Consider the following 24,812-nt stretch of genomic DNA (forward strand, 5'->3'; position numbering starts at 1 on the left):
TAACTCGTGAAGGAGGCGATACTGCACATTTTTACTGCGCACCAAATGGATAGGAACCTTATTAATATTCGCGAGGCTTGAAAAAGACAGATATTGTAAACACCAGGGTTACAACTTTTGAAAATGCACGTTAACAGGCCTATTTTTCCAATTTCAACGTAAAGTACTGAACATATCAAAACGATGTTTTGCACATAGGCCTAGGCCTATTTGGATCATTATGAGGTAAACAAACCCTGAAAGTTAATGAAGATACGGTCTTCCGAACAGGAGAAATTGATTTTCAAAGATTGCACCCGCGAACATCAACATGTAGTGTGTGCATGTTGTTTCATTCCAAATCAAGCATTACGAATAAGGAATCGGCCTTCGCAATCACATGGCAAAGCGGGGCAACGGTTTTCAAACCGGGGGGGGGGGGGGGGGGGGGGTTCACTAAAAAGGGACACTTGCTCAGTCAAAGGCGACGGAAGATCCACAAAAAGTCTGGCGCCATGCCATTAAACAGTTTACAATTTATAACATGAATTCAGGGAACACGATCGAAAATGGCTTCCCAGTGAACCCATTTTTTTTTAACCATTCACTCACGATATCACAATTCAATTGTTCAATTAATCTTTCCTTTTAAGCACTTTGAAGGCTGCGTCCTTTATTAACATAGTAACAGAGTCACAGAAATAAAATACTAAGATTTCTTTTAAAATAAAATGTACGGACAGTCCTCAAAACACAATGTAGGCCTACATAAAATTGTGAAAACAAGTTGCGCTTATTTCATTAAACTTTCTTAGTCGTGGTGATATATTGTTAGTTTCACAACTTAAAAACAATATGTATATGGCAATGCAGGGATATTTCATAGTAATTATACCAGAGTAGTGCTGTGTTGAAACCATCTGACAAGGTCAGCCACAGTGTATGTGGTTTATGACCTTGTCTTCATAAATACACGGACACTATACAGTCACAGGCTAATATCACTGAGCTCCCAAGTGCACACAGAATTTGTCCACTAAGCACAGAAAGAATTTTGCTTAGCCGAAGCATGCAATCGGCCCCAATATGTAGTGTATACTGGGGCTTGCTAGTTTTTATTTTTTACTAGGTATCACTTGATGTTACGCAGAAGCTCAGTGAAATTGCTGCAGCTGTAAATATTAATTAAAATGAAGTATCCCTTCAATAGTCTTTCAGTTTTTAATTTAGAGGTTTCGCCTCAAAAAATTTGAACATAAAAATGTGAGGATATTTAAACTTACTTTTTCGGAATTAGCTTCTAAAGACTCTGTACATATTACTTAAAAAAGAGATTTCACACGACATAATTACATTTACCATGCTGGTAAGTTAAAGAATGTACTTCCTCCTTTCATTGCACCATTCCTAAAACTGACCGAAATAACCATAAGATCAATCGTTTTGGAATAACTTTTATACTGCTAGAAAAATAGCAATTTAGAAAATCTATTTTCGGGATAAGACTCCAAAAAAGCACAGGCAAGGCCATTTTACCAATAATGAAGTACATTTCAGTGATAAAGTAGAAAAAGTAAGTTGGTACCATTAGCAATTAAAGCTAATTTACAACATTTGCTTTTGCTGTAATTTTCAGAAGTGGATGGATTTTGGGAATAGTATTTTATAGCAAATATTGTTACACTGACCTGTTTAACATTTTGTGTTGATATAAAAAATAAATGCTTGTAGTCTGGTTCCGTTACCCTACTTCATTTTCTGTTCATGGGTTGGAAAAAAACAAGAAATAAATGCTTGTAGTCTGGTTCCCTGACCCTACTTCAGATGAAAAAGAGCACTTTATATACGTCGGGGAATTGTCAGGTAAATGAACCAGGCTAGCTGGCTTGCACCCGTTTCTGGATGTATTACTAATTGCAAACAAAATGTGGACTAACTAAATTTGGTAAATTGGAGGCAGTATTTGAAAAAAGTCTATTTTTTTTTCCAATGATGGTTGGCAGACCATCATTGGAATTTGATACAAAAATTCAACTTTTCTTGACAATGACAGCATACCAAGTGCCATGATTTCACTAGATGCTTGAGACTATTATTCACTAACATTCAAGTAAGGTATTTCATAATAATTTGTTTGATGTTGGCAAATGTTGTATATTACCTTTAACGATTAACAAGTATTTTTAGCCAAGAAAGCTTACACAAACTTTTATTCTTGTTAGTCATGTTAAGTGCTACCTTACTTTCCCATGTGTTTTTGCTTGACTTAACACAGCTGCCCCCACTTGAAGTTGGTTAGCTGATCATATCAGAGACACTCATGTTATGTGTAACTCTACATATTGTTTAAATAATCAAAATTTAAATTCATTCAATATTGAGAGAAGCCAGAAATTATATTAAATTATATTAACAAATGAAATGCTCTTGTGCACTAATTGTAAAATATTGATTCTTTTTAGAATATCTTAATAGTTAAAATAATGTGATTGGTGACAACCATAGAGCTATATTAAATCACTAGAGCACTAACTCTTCATTCTTGCGCGTGGAGACGCTTTGAAGCCGTCCTGGGCGCAGACATTTTGAATTTATGTGTGTGTTTGTAGAACACAATCAAAACAGATGGATTGAATTTTAAAAGTGTACTCTAAATGCAACGCGCAAGTAGAACATACCCAAACAACTTAAGCGCGTCATGATGGTTAAAAAAAACGTCACGGTGAAAAGCATCTGCAGCGGAGGGACGCGCACACGTTGCGCTGTTTGCGTAGAGCAAAATGAAACCCTCATTTGCTGATCGTGCATTTCGGTTTTGGGCGTATCTGCTTCGATGATGCACCGGTATGGAATGCAGATATGCAAATAGCCGTACAAAAGCCGTACAAAATTTAGAGTTTTCCATAGGTTTGTGCACAACTAGTAATTTAATATAGCTCAATGGTGACAACTTAAAACACGAAGTAGAAATAATGCACACTAAAAAAGCAAACAAAAAATAGATCAACTATGTTGAAAGCAGAGAAATTTCAATACATTAAAAAAAGGTATAAAAATAAAAATGGCACTGTATGTACTTACATAAGTATTGGCTTGATATGGAAACATTTGGCCAATATATACAGACGTTTTCAACCGTTGATAATCCTGGGGCCCGATTGCATGGAGCTGTTGAGGGCTCGTCTCATCATACCTGGGACGAGTTCCTGACAAGTTGCGGGTAGAATCATTCACTTTGTCTGGAAGAAGCTCTGCATTTGTCCCGGACATGTTCCGGGGAAATTATCATTAGCAACTGCTTGAATCAGCAATACTTGATAACTTAATTACGGGAAGATTGTGCTGGGAAGTTGTTCAGAATCCTGCAACTTATACCCGATACTTGTTCGGAACTCGTCCTAGATATGAATTTGAGACAGGCCTTAAGCAGAAAATAATCGCTAGGCAAATTTAAGTCCTCGTCATTTATGGGTGAGATGATAACATGATTTTCTAAGCAAAAATTGGCGTTTACCAAATTTCTGTGATAGGACTCCACAAAATTCCTGACATAGGCCATGTCTGAATGACTTGGCTATGGCTAGATATAACACACGGGTCTATGAGAAGTGGCCGCAGCCGCATTCATAGCCGAGTGTGTAATTTCCAGCCGCGGCTAAGTAATTCAGATACGGTCTCAATTACATAGAACTGCTAAGTGTAAAACGCTGCTAAGAAAATTTTACATGCTTAACCCGTACCACCCCAAATCCATCAAAATCCATCCCCCCATTTTGGTGGATTTTGGGGGACTTGGTCCAGTAGGCCTGGTGTGACTAAATATTGATGGAGTTTGATGGACTTGGGCCTAATGGCCTGAAGCAGTGCTAGGGGTATCCGATTTGATTTTGCCTAGCTTCCTGTACTGCTATTGTGATAAAAGCCATGTACAGTTTTGTATTGAAAGCACAGTGATTGATGGATTTTTGATAGACTTTGTCCAGTTCTTATTAAAATACACTAGGGAGTTAGGGTTAACTGAAATTTGCTGGGAACCACTCACAAGCAATATGCATTCCATGGGTATTTGGTTGGTAACCTGTTTTCGCTTAGCAAATCTTTCCTGTGCTTAGCAGCTCCCTGCAATTGACCCCAGCTGCTGGGTACCGGTGATTTGAACCATGATTTTTACTCTTCTTGTGCCGAGTTGCATCCTATTGAAAAGCTTTTGCCTTGTCCAGACCTGTTTCAAGGAATTTGACGTACGTCGACACCAGAGGATCCGTGAAAACCCTGTGGGTACGAAAAACAAGAAATCTGATGATGCAGTACACTTCCCACTTGAACAAATTTGTGGGCATATTGCATTGGGGGAAACTGATTTCCAACATTAGCTAGATGTTGAGTTGGGAGCTGGTCTGCAGGTAATTCTGCAGGCAGAGGCGCACCCAGGATTTGGTTGGGGGAGGGGCTCAATTTTTTTTTTACAAATTTGTTAAAAGTTGAATTTTTTTCAAACAATTTTTTTGGACGCAGAAAAAAATTGGTGGTTTATTTTGGAGGGGCGGTCTGTTTTGACGTTGGTGGCGCCACTTACACCCCTATTATACTACTCAAAAACAGGCCACATTCATATCACCAAGACCAAATCGTGGGACTAAAAAAAAAAAAAAAAATTGACAACCTCTTGGGGGGGGGGGGGGGGCTCAAGCCCCCCGAGGCCCCCCTCCCCCTTGGGTGCGCCACTGTCTGCAGGTTGTGGGTTCGAGTCCAGCCTGGGGGTTGTGGTGTGTGTGTGTCCTTGGGCAAGGCACTTTGTCACTCATTGCTTCTCTCCACCCAGGAGTAAATGGGTATCTGTGAGGGCAGATATGGTTATTGTGACTGATCTTAGCTGCTTTGCGCCGAAAGGCAGCATCGAGCTGTATACTCCCCAGGGAGCTGAGATGGTATGTGGAATGTTTCACTGGCCCAATGAGCAGGGTAATAATGATGTAGCCCCTTGAGCACCAATAATGAGGGATATGTGCGCTTTATTAAAAAAAATACAAATAATTATTAATATATTGTTCCTTCATCTGTTATTCTGGGAAGCACTGAAACATTTGATTGGCTCATCAGAGCTCACACTATTGTTAAGCATGCAGTCCTTTTCAGCTGATTTACCCTTTAGTTGATAGCTGATGTGGCTATTCTTTGCATTCAGTTCACTTTCGAACTAAACCAAATTCAACCCTTTTATTTGTGCCTCTAAACTCAGCTGTCCTCTTTGTTGCATACTTCATTACTTGTTCTGTGGAACAAACCATTTCTTTCTGCATAATGGTTCACACAAATTTCCCAACTACAGGGATATGTGCAATTGATGCACTTCATCGTTAACCTTTTTTGAAGCTCGCCAATGGAAACTTGAAATCTTGTTAAGCTGGAAAATTAACTCCAAGTAATGCTGTGCAAACCCGACCCAACTACAGGGATGTGTGCAATTGATGCAGTTCATCGTTAACCCTTTGTAAAGCTCGCTGCTGCAAATTTGAAATGCCCGTAAGCTGGAAAAGTAACTAAAAGTAACTCCGAAACCGACTCAACCCGAAACCAACTTTGGTTCGGATCGGGTCGGCTTTTCCATCATTTCATTCAGGTTGGGTCGGTTCTGCCTTTATGATTTTCGGATCAGATTGGCTTGGTTAAACGACCTTGTGAAAAATCAAAAATAACCCCCCCCCCCTCCCCCCCAAAAATAACAAACATTTTTGACACGTGTTGCAATATTATTGCAGCTACTGTGCCCGGTACGACCAATATCATTCCAAGGCGCGACTGTGCATGTGGTTTGCAGTCTATCACCCCCGTTTATAACGTGTAGGCCCACCAGTAAAGGTGTCCACCCACGGATCCTCTACACGAGGATAAACGACATCCCCAAATTTCTGGTTAGTGGCGTGACATGGCACTTGGGCATTGTGCGTGCACGTGCGCGAGACTCAGCGGGCGACTGCAGTCTTTCAGTGGTCAAATTTCTTTCGGGAAGCCAGCTGTCAGCGATCATGGCACGCACGTATTGTTCTACATGTTCTATTCGTTGTTCGGACACGGCATATGTAGCCAATCCTTTCCATACACACGCACAGATGAGGCGTTTATCCTTGTGTAGAGTATCTGTGCTTCACTGTACCGTACGGTATGATCCTTTAGGCTTAAGGTCACAATACAAACCGTTCACCGATCGTTCCTGATAGAAAAATGATAAGCCCCCACACGCTTCAGAGTGACGCGGGCAACGATACAGACTGGCCATCAAAACCCTTTGCGGTTGGGTGCACTCAACTCCTCATGGACTTCGCTCAACAATAGAGAGCTTATAGGATTACGTTCTATTGTGGCTGCTGGGCGACTTATCACATGTGACCGGCTCGACAAAAAAGGGTATTAAGTTGCGCTTAGCATTATTGTGTAATGGCCTGCTCAACATTGAGAGGGTGTACTATTAATATGTGCTCTACACGGCTGGCCAATTGACACAACAATCCTGCCGCACAATAGCTATTCATAATAAGCTGCAATCCCCAGCATTCATAGCACTCTGCTCTGAATGGAGGGATCGGAGAGGATCAAAGAACCTGCCGCACAGCCGCCTTCCTTTGCTGTCGGGAAACGCTTCCTGTTGAAGCGGGCAACTGCAAACCCAGCTTGCAATGTACCAAAGCAGCAGCTACAGCGATGCAAAGTCTAAGAGTCATCAAGAGGACATTCAAGCACATTGACAAAGAAAGCTTTGGGATATTGTATAAAGCCTACATCAGACCACATCTTGAGTACAGCATTCAGTCTTGGAGCCCCTACCTAAAGAGAGACATCATGGTTCTAGAGAAAGTTCAGAGGAGGGCGACAAAGCTAGTACCAGAATTGAGAAGAAAACCCTACAGCGAAAGGATGGAACAGTTACACCTATTCCCACTTGCAGTGCGGAGAGTAAGGGGTGACCTTATTGAGACATATAAGATCCTGAATAGCTTCGACGATATTGATCCAGGAAAGTTCTTCTCCAAGTCAAGTATGAGTACCCGAGGTCACAGGTTGAAGCTGTTTAAGAAGAGAATGCATAAAGGTCTCCAACTGAGGAAACACTTCTTCTCCCAACGGGTAATAAGCAACTGGAACAACCTCCCAGCCTACGTCGTAAATGCCATGAATGTCAACCAGTTCAAGAATAGATTTGACAGTTACTTGAAAGAATCTGGATATGGGGTCTTAAAAGGCTTAAGCCTATAATTGATAATCCCATCAAATCTTAAGTGTAAGTGTAAGTGTAAGTGATAAGAAAAGGGATTAAGTTCTATCAGGAATGATTGGTGAACCGTTTGTATTGTGACCTTAAGCCTTACTGGGAGACGATGATTTTTTTTTTTTTTTTAAACTCATGCGACGCACATAAGTTCAGGCACAAAAAGCGGACGCAGTGTTCGTGAAATATAGGACGATTTGCCCAAGCCAGATATTCACTTCAACTGAGAAATGTAAGCATGAGACTTACTGTGAGATGGTTGGCTGCTCCTGGCCCATGTCCAGGAGATCGTTGGCATTGACGCTGTGAACCACTGTGCCATTAGGAAGCATAATGGACATTTGCACCGGAAAACTGTCAACAGGGAGAAACAAACCACATCTCAAGTCAGTCGAGGGCCACTTATGACACATTCTGAACGTTTATGGTCTGTAATGACACCATTTTCTATAGACTAATCGGGTGAGTAGCCATTACTGACATGGAATCACTGATTACTTATAAAGAGGGGACAAAGCACACACCATGAAATCACGAACCATGAAAGAAAAATATGGGCTGGACGTCATTGTGTGCATACCTTTTCTCCGTTTTCTCAAAATCTATAGTATCTACTGAGCTGAAACTGTTTCATTTAATTGTTCTGCACCCCTCTTAAGATTAAAAGCAATTTTGTTGCTTCCGACAAAAATAGAATGTGATGCGATCAAGCTAAATGCGTTGTTTGTCGACCCTGGTCAGTTTTTTTTTTACAGTTTTGAAAAGAGCACAATCTCAGCACTACTGATGTGAAAACCGCATGCTGGTACCATACTTCAAAAATTATGGAAGTTGGAACATCAAGAGATGTGATGTAGTGATGTGATGAAGGCCTGTATCTCCAAATGAAAGTTCCTGACAAAGGACTCATTAAGCTTGATCAAATTAGGTTTTGCCCTTCACCGACGTATTAACACTGTATACTCAGTGCGGTACCCGCTGCTATGTACATTAGATTCTAACCGGCCAACTGATCCCGTTAGCTCGGTGGTCGAGTGGTAAGACATCTGCACTAGAAAGCAGGAGGTCGTGGGTTCGAGTCCCACCCGAGTGATTTTTCCAACTTTCAGTCGGGAGGTAACACACTGAGTATACAGTGTTAATACGTCGGTAAAGGGCAAAACCTCATTTGATTTACATCACACCGACGCAACATTCCATCTTATGAATCATTTAGCTTGATCACATCACAAATGCACAAACAGCAAATGATGCCATGTACCTTTAAGTACCTTTACTTAAAATCTAAAAAATTAATTTCAGCAACCTGTAAACTAACGACAATAACCTTGGCTACACATTTGTTTATACCCTCAAAGTAACATCATAACCTCATTCGTTCAAGATTACAGACCATTACACCAAAACACTAGGGTTAAAGAGAAAGGAGCTCACGAGTAAGCATCCAGACAAGTAGAAGCCAGCTTGGCCACTGGGGTGAACTCCCTGTGGTCCTGGGTCCTCTCTTCTTTCATCTTCTCCAGGTCAGCCACCAGCGACCAGCTGCTGATGAAGTGCTCCTCCAGCAGCGTGATGACGGGCGTACTCTCGAGAGCCGTCTCTCGAAGAGTACGCCCCGAACCTGGAGAAGAAAAACACAGGAGTGTTCTCTATTACAGAAAAGTAGGTCAATTACAAAGCAAACATAACTCAAGTATAAACCAACTGCACATGTGTGAAATGGGTCTTAAGTCGCCTGAGTTACTTTCGACTATGGGCTCCGTGCACAAGTACCCCATCAACGGCCAGAAAAGGAGATTTGGGGTGACCTAGACTGGTTCCCAATCCATCCACTGCGTATTTTGAATGTATCCAAAGTTATTGGAGGCGGGGACTAGTCTCGGAGACCATCGCAAGTTGAATTCGAACGTATTCGCGCGCCGACGACGCCTGATGCTCTAATAGCTTTTGCACATTCAGGAATTCGTGCGTACTTCGCGCGCAAACCAGTACAGTACAGTACCCACACGCTGTGTGTCCCGTCCAAGGAACTCTCAAAAGAGCCATCTTTTCTTGGCGCATGGAGCCCATACAGGCCCTTAACTGTATCTTGTATAATCAATAGGTAGTGTCATTTTTGTTCATCAACATAATGTCCAAACAGGGGCGGATCCAGGAATTTTTGAAGGGGGGGGGGGTTTATCAGCAAATCAATGCTGAAATGTAGACAGGTTTTTTTTGGCAATAGGGGGGAAGGGGGAGGGCCTCGTACCATACTTTAAACGGGGGCGCTGTTCAAATCCGAAGATTATTAACACTATATCAAAGGATAGTATACAAATACCCAGCAGGCTCTCTCTGTATTTTATGCACGGCATATATTAATACTAGTATAAATTTTTTTTTGGTGTCAGAGCAGGGGTGTTTGGCATTATTTTTTATGAATTTCTATGGAAAAAAACCACATTTTTGACAGAGCTCGGGTGTTTTTTTTTGGTATTTCACATCAATGCCTTACCTCAGCAGGATTGGTCATCCAGCGACCCCCAGAGAAGAATGGAATGGACCAGCTTTTCCTCTGCGGCTGCACGCTGGAAGGCTTCAGAAAATGACAAATAAGGCACCTAGCATTGTATCAGTAGAAGAAAAAGTGAAAGAGAGTTAGCTTTTTCTATTTTAATAAAAATTGATTATTATATTGATTATTGAGTACAGTTAAGCCCCTCACAAAGTGAAATGGTTTCACAATTTAGAGCTTAATGTGCTTACAAAGTGCCAGAATATTATAATGAAGTGCAATGATTATTATGCAATGAAGTGAGAGCCCATATCACAACAATTTTAAGGGGGCAAAAATTACGAATTTCCTCACATAAAAGTGCTCCTTTGTGTTTGAAGGCACTGAAACTATTATAAGATCGCCTGGTCAGAGAAAATAGAGACCCGTGGCAAATGAAGTGTTTAAAACTAATCAGCTATAAAAGAGTGAACACCCAAAACATGATGTAATAAAACCCAGTACAATTTGTGTATAAAGAAAAATTACATTGCAGTTCATCGCGTCGCCGCACCACTTTTTGGGCAAGCTCCATACCAGAAACCGGAGACTTTTTTTTTTTGGCCTAAAAATGGCGGCCATTGCATGTTATTCTATGATATTTTTTTTCAAAGGACAACTCTGTGATGGCCCTATAGCCACATATCTTTCCCATGACACACTCTTACTGTGTGCCAAATGTCATGCTTTTATCATCAAATGAACAATTCCATCATATTGTTGCACCAATCTGCCTGACTAGGCTTTAAAATGTTTCAAACTTTTTTTGCAAATTTCTCATGCGACTTATTGCTTTGACATAATAAATTTACATTTAAAATTGCCCACGTGCTGTAGTATGAAATGGTATCCACTCACTTTTTTAAACGAATAATAATGGAGTTCCAGTATGCTGAATGCATCTTCCATGGTGATCTGGTTATTCCAGACGACGTTGCCGTTCAGCAGGTCATTTATCGGGGGCGCGGCCTCTTGAAGGACCTCCCCGTTCTCGCCGTAGACCGAGATGTGGCTGGAGGGGCTGGAGACGGTCAGCTCCATCTGTGGCATGTAGCCGATGTCCACCTCCATGTTTTCGTTCTCCATGGGGCCATTCATCCACTCCATATCTGTGGAGAAAAAGAAAGCAAGGGGAATACACTATTTGAGACCACAGCCTAATTTCATGGTGCTGCTAACCACAGAATTCTGCGCTTACCATCACCATTCTGCGCTAACAGCACTAGCAGAGAAATTCTGCACTTACCCAGTCAGCAAAGAATCCGTAGTTACGGGATGTTTATGTACGAATGCGCATAAGCCAAAATTCCTTACTAACCCGTGAAGTACGCTTACCGTAGGCACAGAATTTTCTGCTACAGTAAGCAGGGACTTTACGCTAATGGTAAGCTGAGCCAAGAAATTGGGCCCCGCTTCTATAGAACGAGTCTGCAAACCAAAACTTTTCACGTGTCCTGCTTATAAACGCAGTACATGACGACTTGACTCGGGGAACATACGGCTGGGTAAAAAAAATGGTTTTTCGTCCGGGCTTTTAGAAAAATGAAGGAAGTGGGCTTTTTGTTTTTTCCAATTTTTTTCTCAAAGATTTTCCAAGATGGCTGATAAATTCTTCTATTTTCTTGACCATTTTACTTATACATAGCTACAATTTGTTGGAAACAAATAAAAAGACAATATTGATAATACATTTGCAAACTATATATGCAAATGTACGAATTAACAAAAAATCATTAAAAAGGAGGGAAAAGGAAGCAGGCTGTTATGAGAAACTGGTTTATTTTTTTACTTGGCTAATTTTCAATTTTCTGGTTATTTTTTATGTTTTGCTACAGATTGTGTTTGCCAAAAATCAAATTGTCGAAAAACAAACATTGCAAAGTGTTACAGTGAAGGTCAAACAATATATGCCACGTTTTAAGCAGGTACATGTAATATTTGAGAACATTTTCTGTGCAACAACTTTTTTCCTATTATAGTTTATTTCGTGGATGTTGATAGAGTATGTATAATACATGTAAATGTAAGGACACCTGTGCTAGATTCCAATTTCATCCCTTTAAAATTTTTAAAATCTTAAGAAACAACAACAACTCAACTCAAATAACAAAATCAACAAACAAAATTGGTCCCCCATTCCTACCAACATATATAAAAGCTACAATGAAATGGAATTAGTTTAAATATTTATTCAGTCCAATCTCTTAAACAAAAAACTGCAAAACCTGTTCCACTAGCTTAAACTCACCAACATTGAGGCTCTTATTGCTGGGTACATAGAGATGGAAGTGTTCAATGTGGGAAGAGTCTCGCTTGATGATGAGGTTACCAGTGAATTGAGCTGGTGTGAACCAAAACGGGTTGATGGGAGGCTCATTCAGCTGAAACTCAGCGTGAATCCTGAAAGGATACCAACATTCAATTTGTCACAAATGATAAAGATAAAGTTGAACAAAGAAGTTGACTGGAGCGGGATTCGAACCTGGGACATCCGGATTACCATAACCAGTAGGGCTGTGCCAAATATACCGAAAAGTCAAATATTTGATAATCAACCGATCGCCCAAATAGCGTTTTGTTTTGTGAGCGGTCTCGAGGAGACTATGAATTTTTTTTTAATGCCACACTTTTGTTGAAAGCCACTTCCGCGCATGATCTGAGAGCTCCCGGGAGGAATACATGTATCAGCTCAATTTTTTTCTCTGCATTCAGTAAAATATCAGCCATTCCACTAAATGTTTTCCAAATTATTTGAATATAAGCTTTTTGGCAATTCTTGGACAAGGTGCAGGTGCACACAAATCTTGATCGATGGCCAGTTCAGACTGAGGCTGACGCATGTTAAAACTTGTTCAGCTCATTTCGAAATGGAATATTCAAATATTCAACTATGATTCAATCAAGTCCAAGTTAGAATAATCAAATACTAATTTATTCATAAATGCACAGCGCTGATAACTGATTTTTCGTTTGTTTCAAACTATTTTTACAAGTCTTGGGCTTAATTGTTTTGCCCAAGTACATCTATTTTTCACAAACAAAAATTTCTTGGAAACTTCTGGGAAACGTACAAACGTTTTCAAAAGGTAAACAAATTAAACAAAAAAGTGCAACATATATTGAGATGGGCCACGTCATACAACCATGTACAAGTACACATGTACACTGTATATTCCTACATATGCTGTTACATGTAAAGTACACATGTAGATTTTGTACTAAAAAAATGTTTAGATTGTCTACTTGTTTTCCCAAGCATCAAAGCCACACTGTCGACAAAAAAGTCTGGCGCTGCAAAATGTATTCAATTCACTGCGAAATTCACTGAGAGATATCAGGTCCCATGCTAGCTACAGAATTATACACACATTGCAATCCTAGGCCTAACCCAAGAACGGCAAATTTCCAAGGTATAGTTGTGTGGGCGGGCCGTCACCACGTTATGGGGAATTATTTTTTATTGTTAGGCAAATTAGGACCGAGTGATGTGGACTTTCTGCTGTCCCCACAGCATCTTCGGTCCCCATAGTTCCATGGGACAACTCATATGTAGTCCCCACAGTTACTGAACAAGTATGTGTGAGCATTTGCATTCTACTTTTTAACAATCTTTCCAACTTTTATCATTTCGTGGTAAATGCTTTTTCAAACCCAAATGGGTGCTTTCTCTCAAAGTTTTCATTTAACCCTAACTCACTAGCATGATTTACTAGGAACCATACCCATCGTTGCAAATTCCAACACCATATGGGAAACTGCACACACATATTTCTGACTTTGATTCTGGAGGTGTGCCAACCCAATGTAAAAGAGTGTCAGTTTAGGGGTAATAGTCCTGTACCTATCCTGACAGATTCCAACAAAACATGCCTTTGGGTTTGATGGGTTGAGTTCTGTTCTGTACCGTAAAGATGAACAACAATCAATATTTTGCATTTGTGTAAACTACAGACATAGCTCAGATGCCGGTACAAGTAAATACTAGAACAGTTATCATTCCTAACATGCTTGGTAGATAACGATGGGCTGTGGAGATAAATAAATGAGCAGCATCCCAGACAGTGTTAAATAATCCATTGATAGGCCGTCCTTTACAATTTTTTTTCCATTTGGCAATGGAGGATAATAAATTAATGACAACACAATTACAATTTCTCTTCAATTGAACTTAAAAGCAGAGGTTACGTAACTCCTTCATCTCACTAGAAATGCCTCTTTCCCCCGTTTGGCCTTAAAGTGTTAAATTAATGATGAGACAATTACGATGAATATTTCAAAGGAAATTAAAAGCACACGTCCTCAATCTCCTTGGGAGGATTGCAGAGACCTTCTAAGCTGACTGGAAATGCTGTTTTGTTTTTAAGAAGCTTAGTGGTGTAAGATTAGAATATAAATAATGCATGGCTATGAGTGCAATGGTATCAATAATTTCATGAGGTGACAAATGAAATAATTCTTTCCACATGTACGAATGTGAAACATTACTTCTTTTATACAGGGTGAGTAAAAAAAAAACCGAAACCCAAATGTCGGGCCTATTGTTTTAGTGCAGTTCTGCATGTAGCACTTTCAAAATCTAGGAATATGAAAGCCCAATTCATAAGCTTTCTTAGGCCCAAAAAAAAATATATTTGGTCTCTGTTCAGACCAAAGTTCCGGAATTGACGCGGCCACGCGGCTTTTTTTTTTTTTTTTTGCTTTTTTAAAATTTTCTTCAAGCTTGGATTGTACAGACAAGGTGGGGTATTGTTTTGCTTTTTTGGTGTCCTCATGTACATTGGTGTCCTCCATAATTTGCCTTGGCACTTTTGATGATCTGCCTTGGTGCAATTTCCCATTCCTTGGTGCTCTTTGGTAAAACAATTGAGGAGGTGCGGAAATAGAGGGCGCTGTTGGAGCTACCGCGGAACATTTTGGAAAAAAAAAAGATCGACGCGCATGACCGACTTATTATTTTTTTTGGCCTTAGTACAAGAATCATTCAAATCACTCATGTACTTTTCAAGTTATGGAATTTTAAACACAACAGTTTTAAAGTTCAGTCCACGGATCAGAAAAAAGTGTACGTTCTTTCAGCAAAACGAAAACAATTCACACACATCCATATGTGATTTGTTTTTGTTTTGCTGAAAGAACACTTACCTTTTTGTGATCCGAGGACAGAATTTTAAAACGGTGGTTGTGTTTAAAATTCCGTAACTTGAAAAGTACACGAGTGATTTGAATGATTCTTGTACTGAAAGAAAGCTCATGAATTGGGCTTTCATATCCTAGATTTTGAAAGTGCTATATGCAGAACTTCACTTAAACAATGGTCCCAACATTTGGGGTTTTTTTAAAATTCACCCTGCATAAAATAGAATATATACAGAACAGGCAAGCATATACTGTGCATGTACACAAGATAAAAAAAAAACCAAAGTAATGTCGTTACTCTTCAACAAAAACTTTTACTCCTAACAAAGTTGGGCCTTTGCGTGTTTTATTTTAACAGGAAAAACTGCTATCGTCTAATTTGGGCATCTGCAACCAGCTGGGAAAAAAAGCCTTTTAGTTGGGATTGCTATTGTACACCAAAAAACCCCAGATCCAACCTGCGAGTAGACTGGTTCCCGGTCCCAACATTATCGTTTCTAAAAGGGGGCAGGAAGCAGTCTGCCCCACGAGAACTGAATTATTGATGGCCTGCAAAGAATTCATTGTACAGTGATTTATTCCATGGTGACATGTGTGCGTTTTTTTAGTCCATGTCTCACTCAAAGTGAAAAACTTTTGTATTGCAAGAAGAATAGCAATAAAAAAAAAAAAATTTGAGTGACATTAACAAAAATATTATTGTTAATTTTTAGATTTTATATCTGAAAATTAAAGGTTACAAAAAATGAAATGTAGCTGTAGCAATGTGTAAACTTACGTTAATAACTATTCACATCTGTCTATTCCCCCAAAAGAATTAAGGAATAAGCTCAAGAATAAGGACCGGAAGTAAAAAGAAAAGTTGACGTACCTGAAGACAACGTCAACATACATCTCATTCTCAGCGCGGATTAGGGCCGCTGCCCCCTGCGGCCCGAAGCGCGTGTGGACAAACGGCCGCGGGTGGAACATGCTCAGGAGCGCGTGCAGTAGAACCTCCCGGCCCACGGTCTGCGGCGGGTAGTAACGATTGCTGGACAAAGTGTTGGAGAACACGTTCAGGTTGGACCTGACCAGCTCGTAGACCTGGCCCACCGGAACGGCGCCCTCGGGCAGAAAGGCGGTAAACTGCGGCACGCCAAAGCCTGCCACGGAACGGAAGGGGCTCATCCAATCATCAAGCCCTGCTAAGTTAGCATCCTTATTCTAGAAAAATGGTAAAAAAATTAAGGCCATACTGGTATTAAAGGGAATATACATCATTTGCTTTTGCTGTAATTTTCAGAAATGTATGGATTTGGGGGGTTGGTTATATACAGCAAATATTCTTACACTGACCGTTTTTTTACATTTTAGGTTCGTAGTTGCTAGAAAAACCAAGAAAAACAATCATTTTCATGTAGTCTGGTTCCCGGACTCCATTTAAGATGAAACGGAGCAATTTACAGACGTTGGGGAATTGTAAGGTCAGGAAACCAGTCTAGCTGGCTTTTACTCGTTCATAGGTGTGTAATTGATTGCAAACAAATGCGGACTAACTAAATATGGTAAATTGGGGCCAGTATTTGAAAAAGCCAGTTTTTTTCCAACGCCGGTCGGCCGACCAGCGTTGGAAATTGATACGAAAATACCACTTTTCTTGAAAACGACAGGACACCAGGTGCCATGATTTTACAGGATGCTTAAGAGTAAGACTGTCATTCACTAAGAGTCCAGCAAGGTATTTCAAAATAATTGGGTAGCTTTATTTATGTTTGCAAGTGTTGTATTTTCCCTTTAATCTACAGAAAACCACAATTTACAAAGTAAGGTCAACGGTGTATGTAACTACAGATGAGAGTTTAAGATGTGATGAGGAGTCAGGTTTACGTGTTGGTTCTTTCCTTGTCTGCCACCTCTGTGACTTGGTTTCGATTCTCATCCAGGCTGACATGTGGATTGACCTATCGCCGTTTACGAGTTAGCCACGCCCCTTAGACAACCCCATGGAATTTTGTATGTTAATTTTTGTTTGTCTCAGGTATATCATGTAATTGGACAATATTTCACAAGCTGCGTTCACGCGATTCTACCGCGATAGGTTAATTGTGTTCCAGTCCCTGCTCGATTCTGTGGTGTTTGCTCAACGTATTTGTCTCCGGTTTTCGTCCCATCTTTAAAACTAAACATTTGGATCACTGTGTTTACCATTCAGACTGGCCAGCTACTTTGCCATGGGTACTTTTTTCAAGATTGTTTCGGTTCAAATTACCAGAATCAAGTAATTGTGATACCGGTTTCAATAACAACAACAACAGTTTTGAATCAAATCTTTTTGCCATTATTGCTGCACAATATGATGCAATTAATAGGGCAAAGTTGACTGTACTGCAGTGGTGAAGCTGCAATAATTAACTGCAATATTTTTGGAAGGAGAACATCAAATTGTATGCTAATGCCTTATTTCCAATTATAAGCTAGTTCAGGCCAGTTCATACTTCATGGAATGTAGGTGTCAAGCGAATTGTTGACGTTATGAAATTTGTTTCGCTTTTGTTTTCAAAAGTATTAACAGAACAGTTTATCTGGTTGCAGGTATCCAAAGAATGTCACAAAATACAGGGTGAGTCAAAAAGAATCTGAAACCCAAATGTTGGGACCATTATTTTAGTGAAGTTCTGCATGTAGCACTTTCAAAATCTAGGATATGAAAGCCTAATTCATAAGCTTTCTTTTAGTACAAGAATCATTCAAATCATTCATGCAATTTTCAAGTTACGGAATTTTAAACACAACCACCGTTTTAAAGTTCTGTCCACATATCACAAAAAGGTAAAGTGTTCTTTCAGCAAAACGAAAACAAATCACATAGGATGTGTGTGAATTGTTTTCGTTTTGCTGAAAGAACGCACACCTTTTGTTGTGATCCGTGGACAAAACTTTAAAACGGTGGTTGTGTTTGAAATTCCGTAACTTGAAAAGTACATGAGTGATTTGAATGATTCTTGTACTAAAAGGAAGCTTATGTATTGGGCTTTCATATCCTAGATTTTGAAAGTGTTACATACAGAGCTTCACTGAAACAACAGTCCCGAAATTTGGGTTTCGTTTTTTTACTCTCCCTACATATGCACATATTTACTATGATGAACTGAACATAAAATCATCTTCAAAAATTCCTGAAACTTTTTGTATGGGAATAACACAATGTGAATGTACTATCAGAAGAACTGCAAGATAACAGAAAAATGGCTTGACAAACAAAAAGACACAAAGATTGAGTTGAACTGGCACAGCTTACATTGAGCAACACAAACAAAAAACTTACACTGAATACACCACCCCTTTCCGTGGTCATGGATTCTGGAATGAGCGCCTGGAAATGAGTCTCGACTGAGAGAACCTCTTGTAAAGGGTCAATGTCTTGCATAAAGCTGTCAAAGTCAACAGGCTGTGGAGAAAGAAAATACATGCAAACATTGTAGTCTTGCTCCAAAACTGAATTTACTTTTTGTTCCAGTCATTGCAATGCAATAATTGTGGTAACAATGCACACTGCGGCGTTAATGGGTGCTATCCTCAAGATGAACAAAATCCAGTAGGAACTTTGACCTTTGAACCCAAGAAAGTCTGAGCATACCTCTCCTGTACTATATTCAACTTATCGTGCACAGGTGGGGCAAGCTTGGAATTTCTTGGGTCCCGAGTGTTGAAATTCTCAAGACTGCCTTTAATTCAGGGACCAGCTAAATGTAAACTAATATGGGGAAAAAGTCAACATCCAATCTTGGGCCAAGACTAGCAAACATAACAACAACCAGGAAATATCAAGTACATGTATGTTGGAATAAGACAAATTTTGCACATTTACAAGGAAATTCGAGGAAAAATTCATCCGTGGTACATTTCCGAATTGAAAAGAACCATAGGCATTTCAAATGAGTCTGCAAGTTACATTTGATATGGTATTCAATTTTAAGTGAATTGTTCTACATTTTTATCACAGACTACCTTCTGTTAATTCTACTAATTTTACTGTGAAAGGCATTCATGATATATGATTACTTTCAGTTCTACACTGTGGAGAAAACTGTACACTAAAAAAAAGATGTGTTCAACTGATACCCAAAACACAGTTTTCTGTGTGTTTTTGTACGTTTTCTGTGCGTTTTGTTATTTTGAAGAAATCAGTTATGGTTCACAAAAACCACAGGGTTTACAAAATATTACAGGGACAAACAAACGTTGAGGGGCTACTTGAAAGGCCCACAACCACACCACAACTCAGTCCCATTGGGTTTTTTTGTGCCAGTGCACTCGAGAAACCCAAGTATTCAACACCAACAAGGTCATGTGGTCCATTCAGAATTTGAGGCTGCTTGGCCATACATTTTTATCAGACACACACATGAAAACCTTTCAGTGCTTCAAGAAATAACTTTGGTATCTGTAGAGATGAAGGTGACACATGTCACATATGTGGGGTTATCATGGGTGAAACTCCTAGCACTGTTGTTCCTTGAATCAGTAAAACTAATACAATTATGCAAATGATTTTTTTAAAAAGATGCTACAAATGCAATGTGTTATCTCAATAAAACAAAATCCTTAGTGAGATGTTTTAGACGTGCCTACAAACAATTCCGAATCTCCCAATATGTAACATGGTTCCTTTTTGCATTTTTGTCCCTCATCTTCCCATTCCTAGTTTTTATGTTTTAATGTCTTTGTCTGTATAACGTGTCTGTATGTCTGTCTGTCCGCTATCACGGGAAGGACTTGTGGGGTAGGAGCATTGTTGTCCTTTTATCCCCTTTTCCAAAGATTTCACTTGTGGGGTACCTCTCCCTTTGTATGTAGTACTCCACAAGTCGTCCTGGTCAGTACGTCCGTACTGTCAGCGTTGCGTCCATCTGCATTCGCCTTTGATTTTATTTTACATTACTTGTACTGTACTATTGACTACTTTTCGTTTCAATATACTGCTTATTGTTCTTATTTAAAGCTATCGTCCATCATTTGCAGCCATCCGAAAAAGTAACTGGCGTATTATTGTTGAAAAACATACTTGGTTGAAAGATAGTAAGTGGACTAAACTCCCTGTGAAATTAATCTTTCTGGCAAGCTATCATTTTGAAGTAATCAATGAAAGAAGGCCTTTCCAACGGTGCGTTTAAGACGTCGGATCAGTGCGCGACATTGCGTATAGCTGCAATTCAAAACAATTCAAAATATGATTCAGCAACTTTTGATTTGAAATTGAGATCCTAGAATGCTGTTTTTCTCGGAATATACAGCTGAAGCTGAGCTGAAACTTCATCAGGTTAGTTGTTCAGTATCCTTCATTAGATTTTGAACACTTTTGTTGCTTCAAACGAACAAAATGCACAAATTACAAATGATGGACTATATCTTTAATTCTTTTGAATGCAGAGTAAATGTATATCAAGCCCTTCCGTAACAAGCTTTTGCTTTCTGTGAATTGGCCACTATACATTTGTTTAATTATCTTTCCCGAAGTTATTCTTTATCCTTTTTCTCTGCCGCAACGTATGGAAATAAATGTATATAATCTCTTTCATTCACACAAGTACGAGAGTTCAGTTATATTCACATGTTCAGTTATATCACATGAGGTATCGCCTCGCCCGCTTTGAAGGGCGGGGCAAAGGCTTTGCTGCCTCGCCTTTGTGGGCAAGACAAGGCAAACCTAGCAAAGCTGGTCCCAGAGCACACCAAATTCTATTCAATTGCTATTCACTGGAAGTCTTTTCATGCATGTGGCCTACAGTGTACACCAGATTTAGGACATACATTAATGCTATATATATTCCTATTTTAAACGTTCAGGCAAGGGCGAGACGTAAGCAAGTCTAATTCACTAGTGACAGTCAGTCAATGAGTCAGTCAGTCAGGGCCAAGTTCGCGCAAGGACTATAGTTGACCAATGGTTAACTAGCGTTTGCCCGAACTCTGTCTAGTCAACGGTGGTTGACTACGCTAGTCGACTATTTGGAACCAGCCTACTGGGGTTGGTTGCTTCGCTGGTAACCAATAGCTGCGCGCATTCATAACGCCAGCAGAGAACCAGGATCCAGAAATTTTGCGATGACATTTTGACTAGCGTTTGACTAGAGACGTTCGCACGTTGCTATTAGTGCGCAGGCGTAAGGTACGTCACAAATCAACCACTAGTCGACTAATGGTCCTTGCCCGAACTTGGCTGGCTCCTATCCAACCAGCAACAGCTGGACATCATGGCTTTCATGATACACAGGGCAAATACAAATGTATGAGAAAGACCCCAGTACCCCATTGCTGTTGTCCATTAGTCAAAAGTTTTGTGGTATCTATCAACCCTTTTGTCAGAGAAGTGTCACATCAAATGTATAGTTTCAAAACTATTCAGCAACTTTTACTTACCGTTGTAGAGCATTATGTTTTTTATGCACCTACTGATGGAAAGTGACATACCTACATCAAGCCCACTGTCTGACACACTAAATCAGGACCCCCCCCCTCCATCACAGTAATAAAGGACATGACACACAAGCAACTATTTAACCCCAATGGCCCCGAATCCTTCAAAATCCTCTTTGCCAAAGTGGAGGCATTTGGAGGATTGAGGTTATGCAAAGGTGCGTTACTGATTTCGTAGGATTGCTCAGCCATGCATAAATATAGGCCTGGATTATGCTTGAAATCCTCCGTACTGCTCCAGGATGTCACCGGCCAAGCCACAACATAATAATAATAATAATAACTTGGGAGGCTAATCATCCTTACTCGCAGCTGGTATGCTAAATTGCGAAGGACGCGGCTACAACGTGGTCGGGCCGCTGGCACGTAAAGGCGCCTATGGCTGCCGGCCACATCGACCCATACATGACCACGGAGCAAAGCCTGAGATCGAAAGTGTTTGATTTTTCCAGAGGGAGGAAAACCGGAGGGCCCGGAGAAAAACCCTCGTGGCACAGGAGAGAACCAACGCACAACTCTACTCACATGTGATCCGCGGCCAGGATTCGAACCGTGGTCACCTTGGCGAGGGGCGAGCGCTTTACGCACAAGCCACCCATGCCACCAGTGACATACCGACAGTCACTGCTGCAGGATTTTGCTGGATTCAGGCGGTTGCCACCCCTCCCTGGACCATATTCAAGAAATAATGGAGGAACTCGCAGGATTGAGGCGATATGCTATTTTTCCACAAGGCCAATTTGAGGATTTTGCAGGATTGAGGCAACATGCTTGCAAAAAGGCCTAGGGAGTATTAAAGTAGCGACTAAACCTCACCACATTGTCAGGGGCAGCCAACTTGTTCAGAAGAGGTTCGAACTCAGCCAGGCTCAGATAACCATCCGAGTCTCGGTCGTAGGACTGGAACATTGCGTAGCCTTCCTCCCCGATCTTGCTGCGGACCATCATCTCCCCGATTCGCCTCATCTCGTAGCTCTTGACGACGAGGGCTGTAGCCACGGCCAGTACCGCGATCACCACCGACAGAAGGAACACTAGCAGGCAACCACATCGCTTTTTAGGTTTGCGGCCCACTGTGCCCTGCTCAGTTGTCTGCACAGCAGCGTCGATAAACTCTCTCAGCTTTCTTTCTCCGTCGCTGTCTGGGGGTGTCTTTTTCTTGTCTCTATCCATTGTACCAACGACACACGTACTTCTGGGAAAGCAAAAAAAAAATCATTTGGACTCTTTGCTTCATTCAAACTAGGGAGAATTTGTTGTTTTTATGGTAGAAGTACACTTCAGGGCCCTGTTCCACAAGGCTGAAAAAATAAACTGTGTGTTTACGGAAACATGACCTACATGTAGGCCCTACCTAGATTTTTTTTTTGGTGGCCAATTTGCTTACCTAAAACATTTTATTGCTACATTTGGCCAAAATTAAAAAAAAACTACACTTTACAATTTTATTATTAATATTATTATTAATATTAACTATTAAACAATAAAACAGGTTATAGTCAGGGTACCACAAAGTAAACAACACATTAAGGAATAACAAATTAACATAGAAAAGTTGCAAAATAAATATCCAACCTACCCTACCTACCTTGATAATTTTAGAGCATTTTAAAACTAAGCACACAGGCTACATGTAGTAATTGCCCCCCCCCCAGGCCTCCAGGTATGGAACTATAAATTAACGAAGTGGCTATCGTTACGGCATTCGTTGTTTAGCGCCCTCAACGATTCTTTTTTGATACGCACGCAGGTATATAATTATTTGTTTTCCCGTGTTTTGGTGAACAGTGCGACAGCTCAGTCGATAGCGGGTAGGATTTTGCACCGCGAGGTTGCGGGTTCGCATCTCAGTTTTGCACTCAAATTTTTTCCCTTTTCTAACCTTAGGCTTTGGAGGTTTTTTTTTAAAAGGGAAATAAAGTCCGAATTTTATAACGTTCAAATTCACTTTTTTCCTTCTTATTTATATTTTCTTCTCATGTTTTTATAAAAGTTGCAGTAGCCTACTACCGTAACGATAGAAAATGGGAAATGCGTTACGGCTGCCGTAACAATAGCCACTGCGGAAAAATCACACTTTGGTCTTCTTCTTCTTCTATCATATGGCATGCACAGCCTACTTTATGCGTACTCCTAGAACTATGAGGCTCCACCATAGTTGTAGGATAGCTGGAGTTACCCAGCCCTGAGTTTTATCATTGGGTTGTCATCTAGGGCTGGAGCGAATTTTTCTCGTAACTTGTAGTATAGGCAAATTTTTTTGGAAAATGTTCAATGTTGTCCCCGTTACACACTAATTGCAACTGCAACTCACCCCAAACTTGCCTGGAATAACCATTACACAGGTCCTTGAAGTAAAAAACGATCCACGATGAAGATTCAGCCTACAATTGCAGTGAAAACAGGAGGAATAACCGCTAACTTGACAACCTTGCTGGATTGGCCAGGACCGCAATTGGTTTGTGCACAAAAAAAATTGTGTACAATGAATGGCGGTCGATTAACAGGCACAGAGAGCGATCGCTGTCAACTACTCGTTTTTGCCGGCTGCGCTGGCTGTTGGCGCATGACGTCACGCGGAAGCGTAACACCCGATGACTGTTTCATGCACTATTGGTTGCGGTTCCAGTACCAAAGCTGTGATGCGAGTGGTAAACCTTATATTAGTGCATGAAACAGTCATCGGGTGTTACGCTTCCGCGTGACGTCATGCGCCAACAGCCAGCGCAGCCGGCAAAAACGAGTAGTTGACAGCGATCGCTCTCTGTGCCTGTTAATCGACCGCCATTCATTGTACACAATTTTTTTTGTGCACAAACCAATTGCGGTCCTGGCCAATCCAGCAAGGTTGTCAAGTTAGCGGTTATTCCTCCTGTTTTCACTGCAATTGTAGGCTGAATGTTCATCGTGGATCGTTTTTTACTTCAAGGACCTGTGTAATGGTTATTCCAATTTCCAGGCAAGTTTGGGGTGAGTTGCAGTTGCAATTAGTGTGTAACGGGGACAAAATTGAACATTTTCCAAAAAAATTTGCCTATACTACAAGTTACGAGAAAAATTCGCTCCAGCCCTAGATGACAACCCAATGATAAAACTCAGGGCTGGGTAACTCCAGCTAGTTGTAGGAGTACTTTATGCGCCCATCATGCCCATCAAAGCCCCCCCCCCCCCCCCCCCCCCCCCCCCCCCATTTTAAGAAATGAACAGAATGCAGAAGAATGTACACACCTCTCTAGTCTAAATTACAACATCTCAGGTTCGTCACTGTCGTGCTTCTTGTCCCATGTACTTCCTATACTGCTCACTAGTTGTACTTATGAACTCTTCAGCAGGAACAAAGAGAGCTGAATCTGAGCTGGGATTTTTTTTTTCCAATCAACTTCCTGTTTATGTTTGCACGTAGTCCATCGGCGCCACATGCTTTTTATATTGCGCCCT

At 40.6% G+C, this 24,812-nt stretch overlaps 1 protein-coding gene across 2 annotated transcripts; it reads right to left on the reverse strand.

The window, feature by feature from the left end:
- Positions 1–3,937: 3,937 nt before the first annotated feature.
- Positions 3,938–24,765, reverse strand: LOC119742826 (selenoprotein N-like). 2 transcript variants are annotated; one of them, XM_038219008.1, is made up of 10 exons: positions 24,603–24,765; positions 22,191–22,569; positions 18,223–18,345; positions 15,787–16,121; positions 12,028–12,179; positions 10,638–10,888; positions 9,741–9,846; positions 8,678–8,864; positions 7,493–7,597; positions 4,112–4,251 (listed from the first exon to the last, which is right to left on the reverse strand). In XM_038219008.1, exons 2-10 carry the CDS (start codon positions 22,545–22,547, stop codon positions 4,173–4,175), a joined length of 1,695 nt encoding a protein of 564 aa, XP_038074936.1. In that variant the 5' UTR covers positions 22,548–22,569; positions 24,603–24,765; the 3' UTR covers positions 4,112–4,172. The 2 variants fall into 2 exon arrangements, with proteins under 2 accessions (XP_038074937.1, XP_038074936.1); XM_038219009.1 differs by lacking the exon at positions 24,603–24,765 and having other exon boundaries at positions 3,938–4,251; positions 22,191–22,547.
- Between the last annotated feature and the right edge of the window lie 47 nt (positions 24,766–24,812).

This window comes from Patiria miniata, unplaced genomic scaffold (assembly GCF_015706575.1).
Source record: "Patiria miniata isolate m_02_andy unplaced genomic scaffold, ASM1570657v1 HiC_scaffold_6, whole genome shotgun sequence".
NCBI classification, from domain to species: Eukaryota; Metazoa; Echinodermata; class Asteroidea; order Valvatida; family Asterinidae; genus Patiria; species Patiria miniata.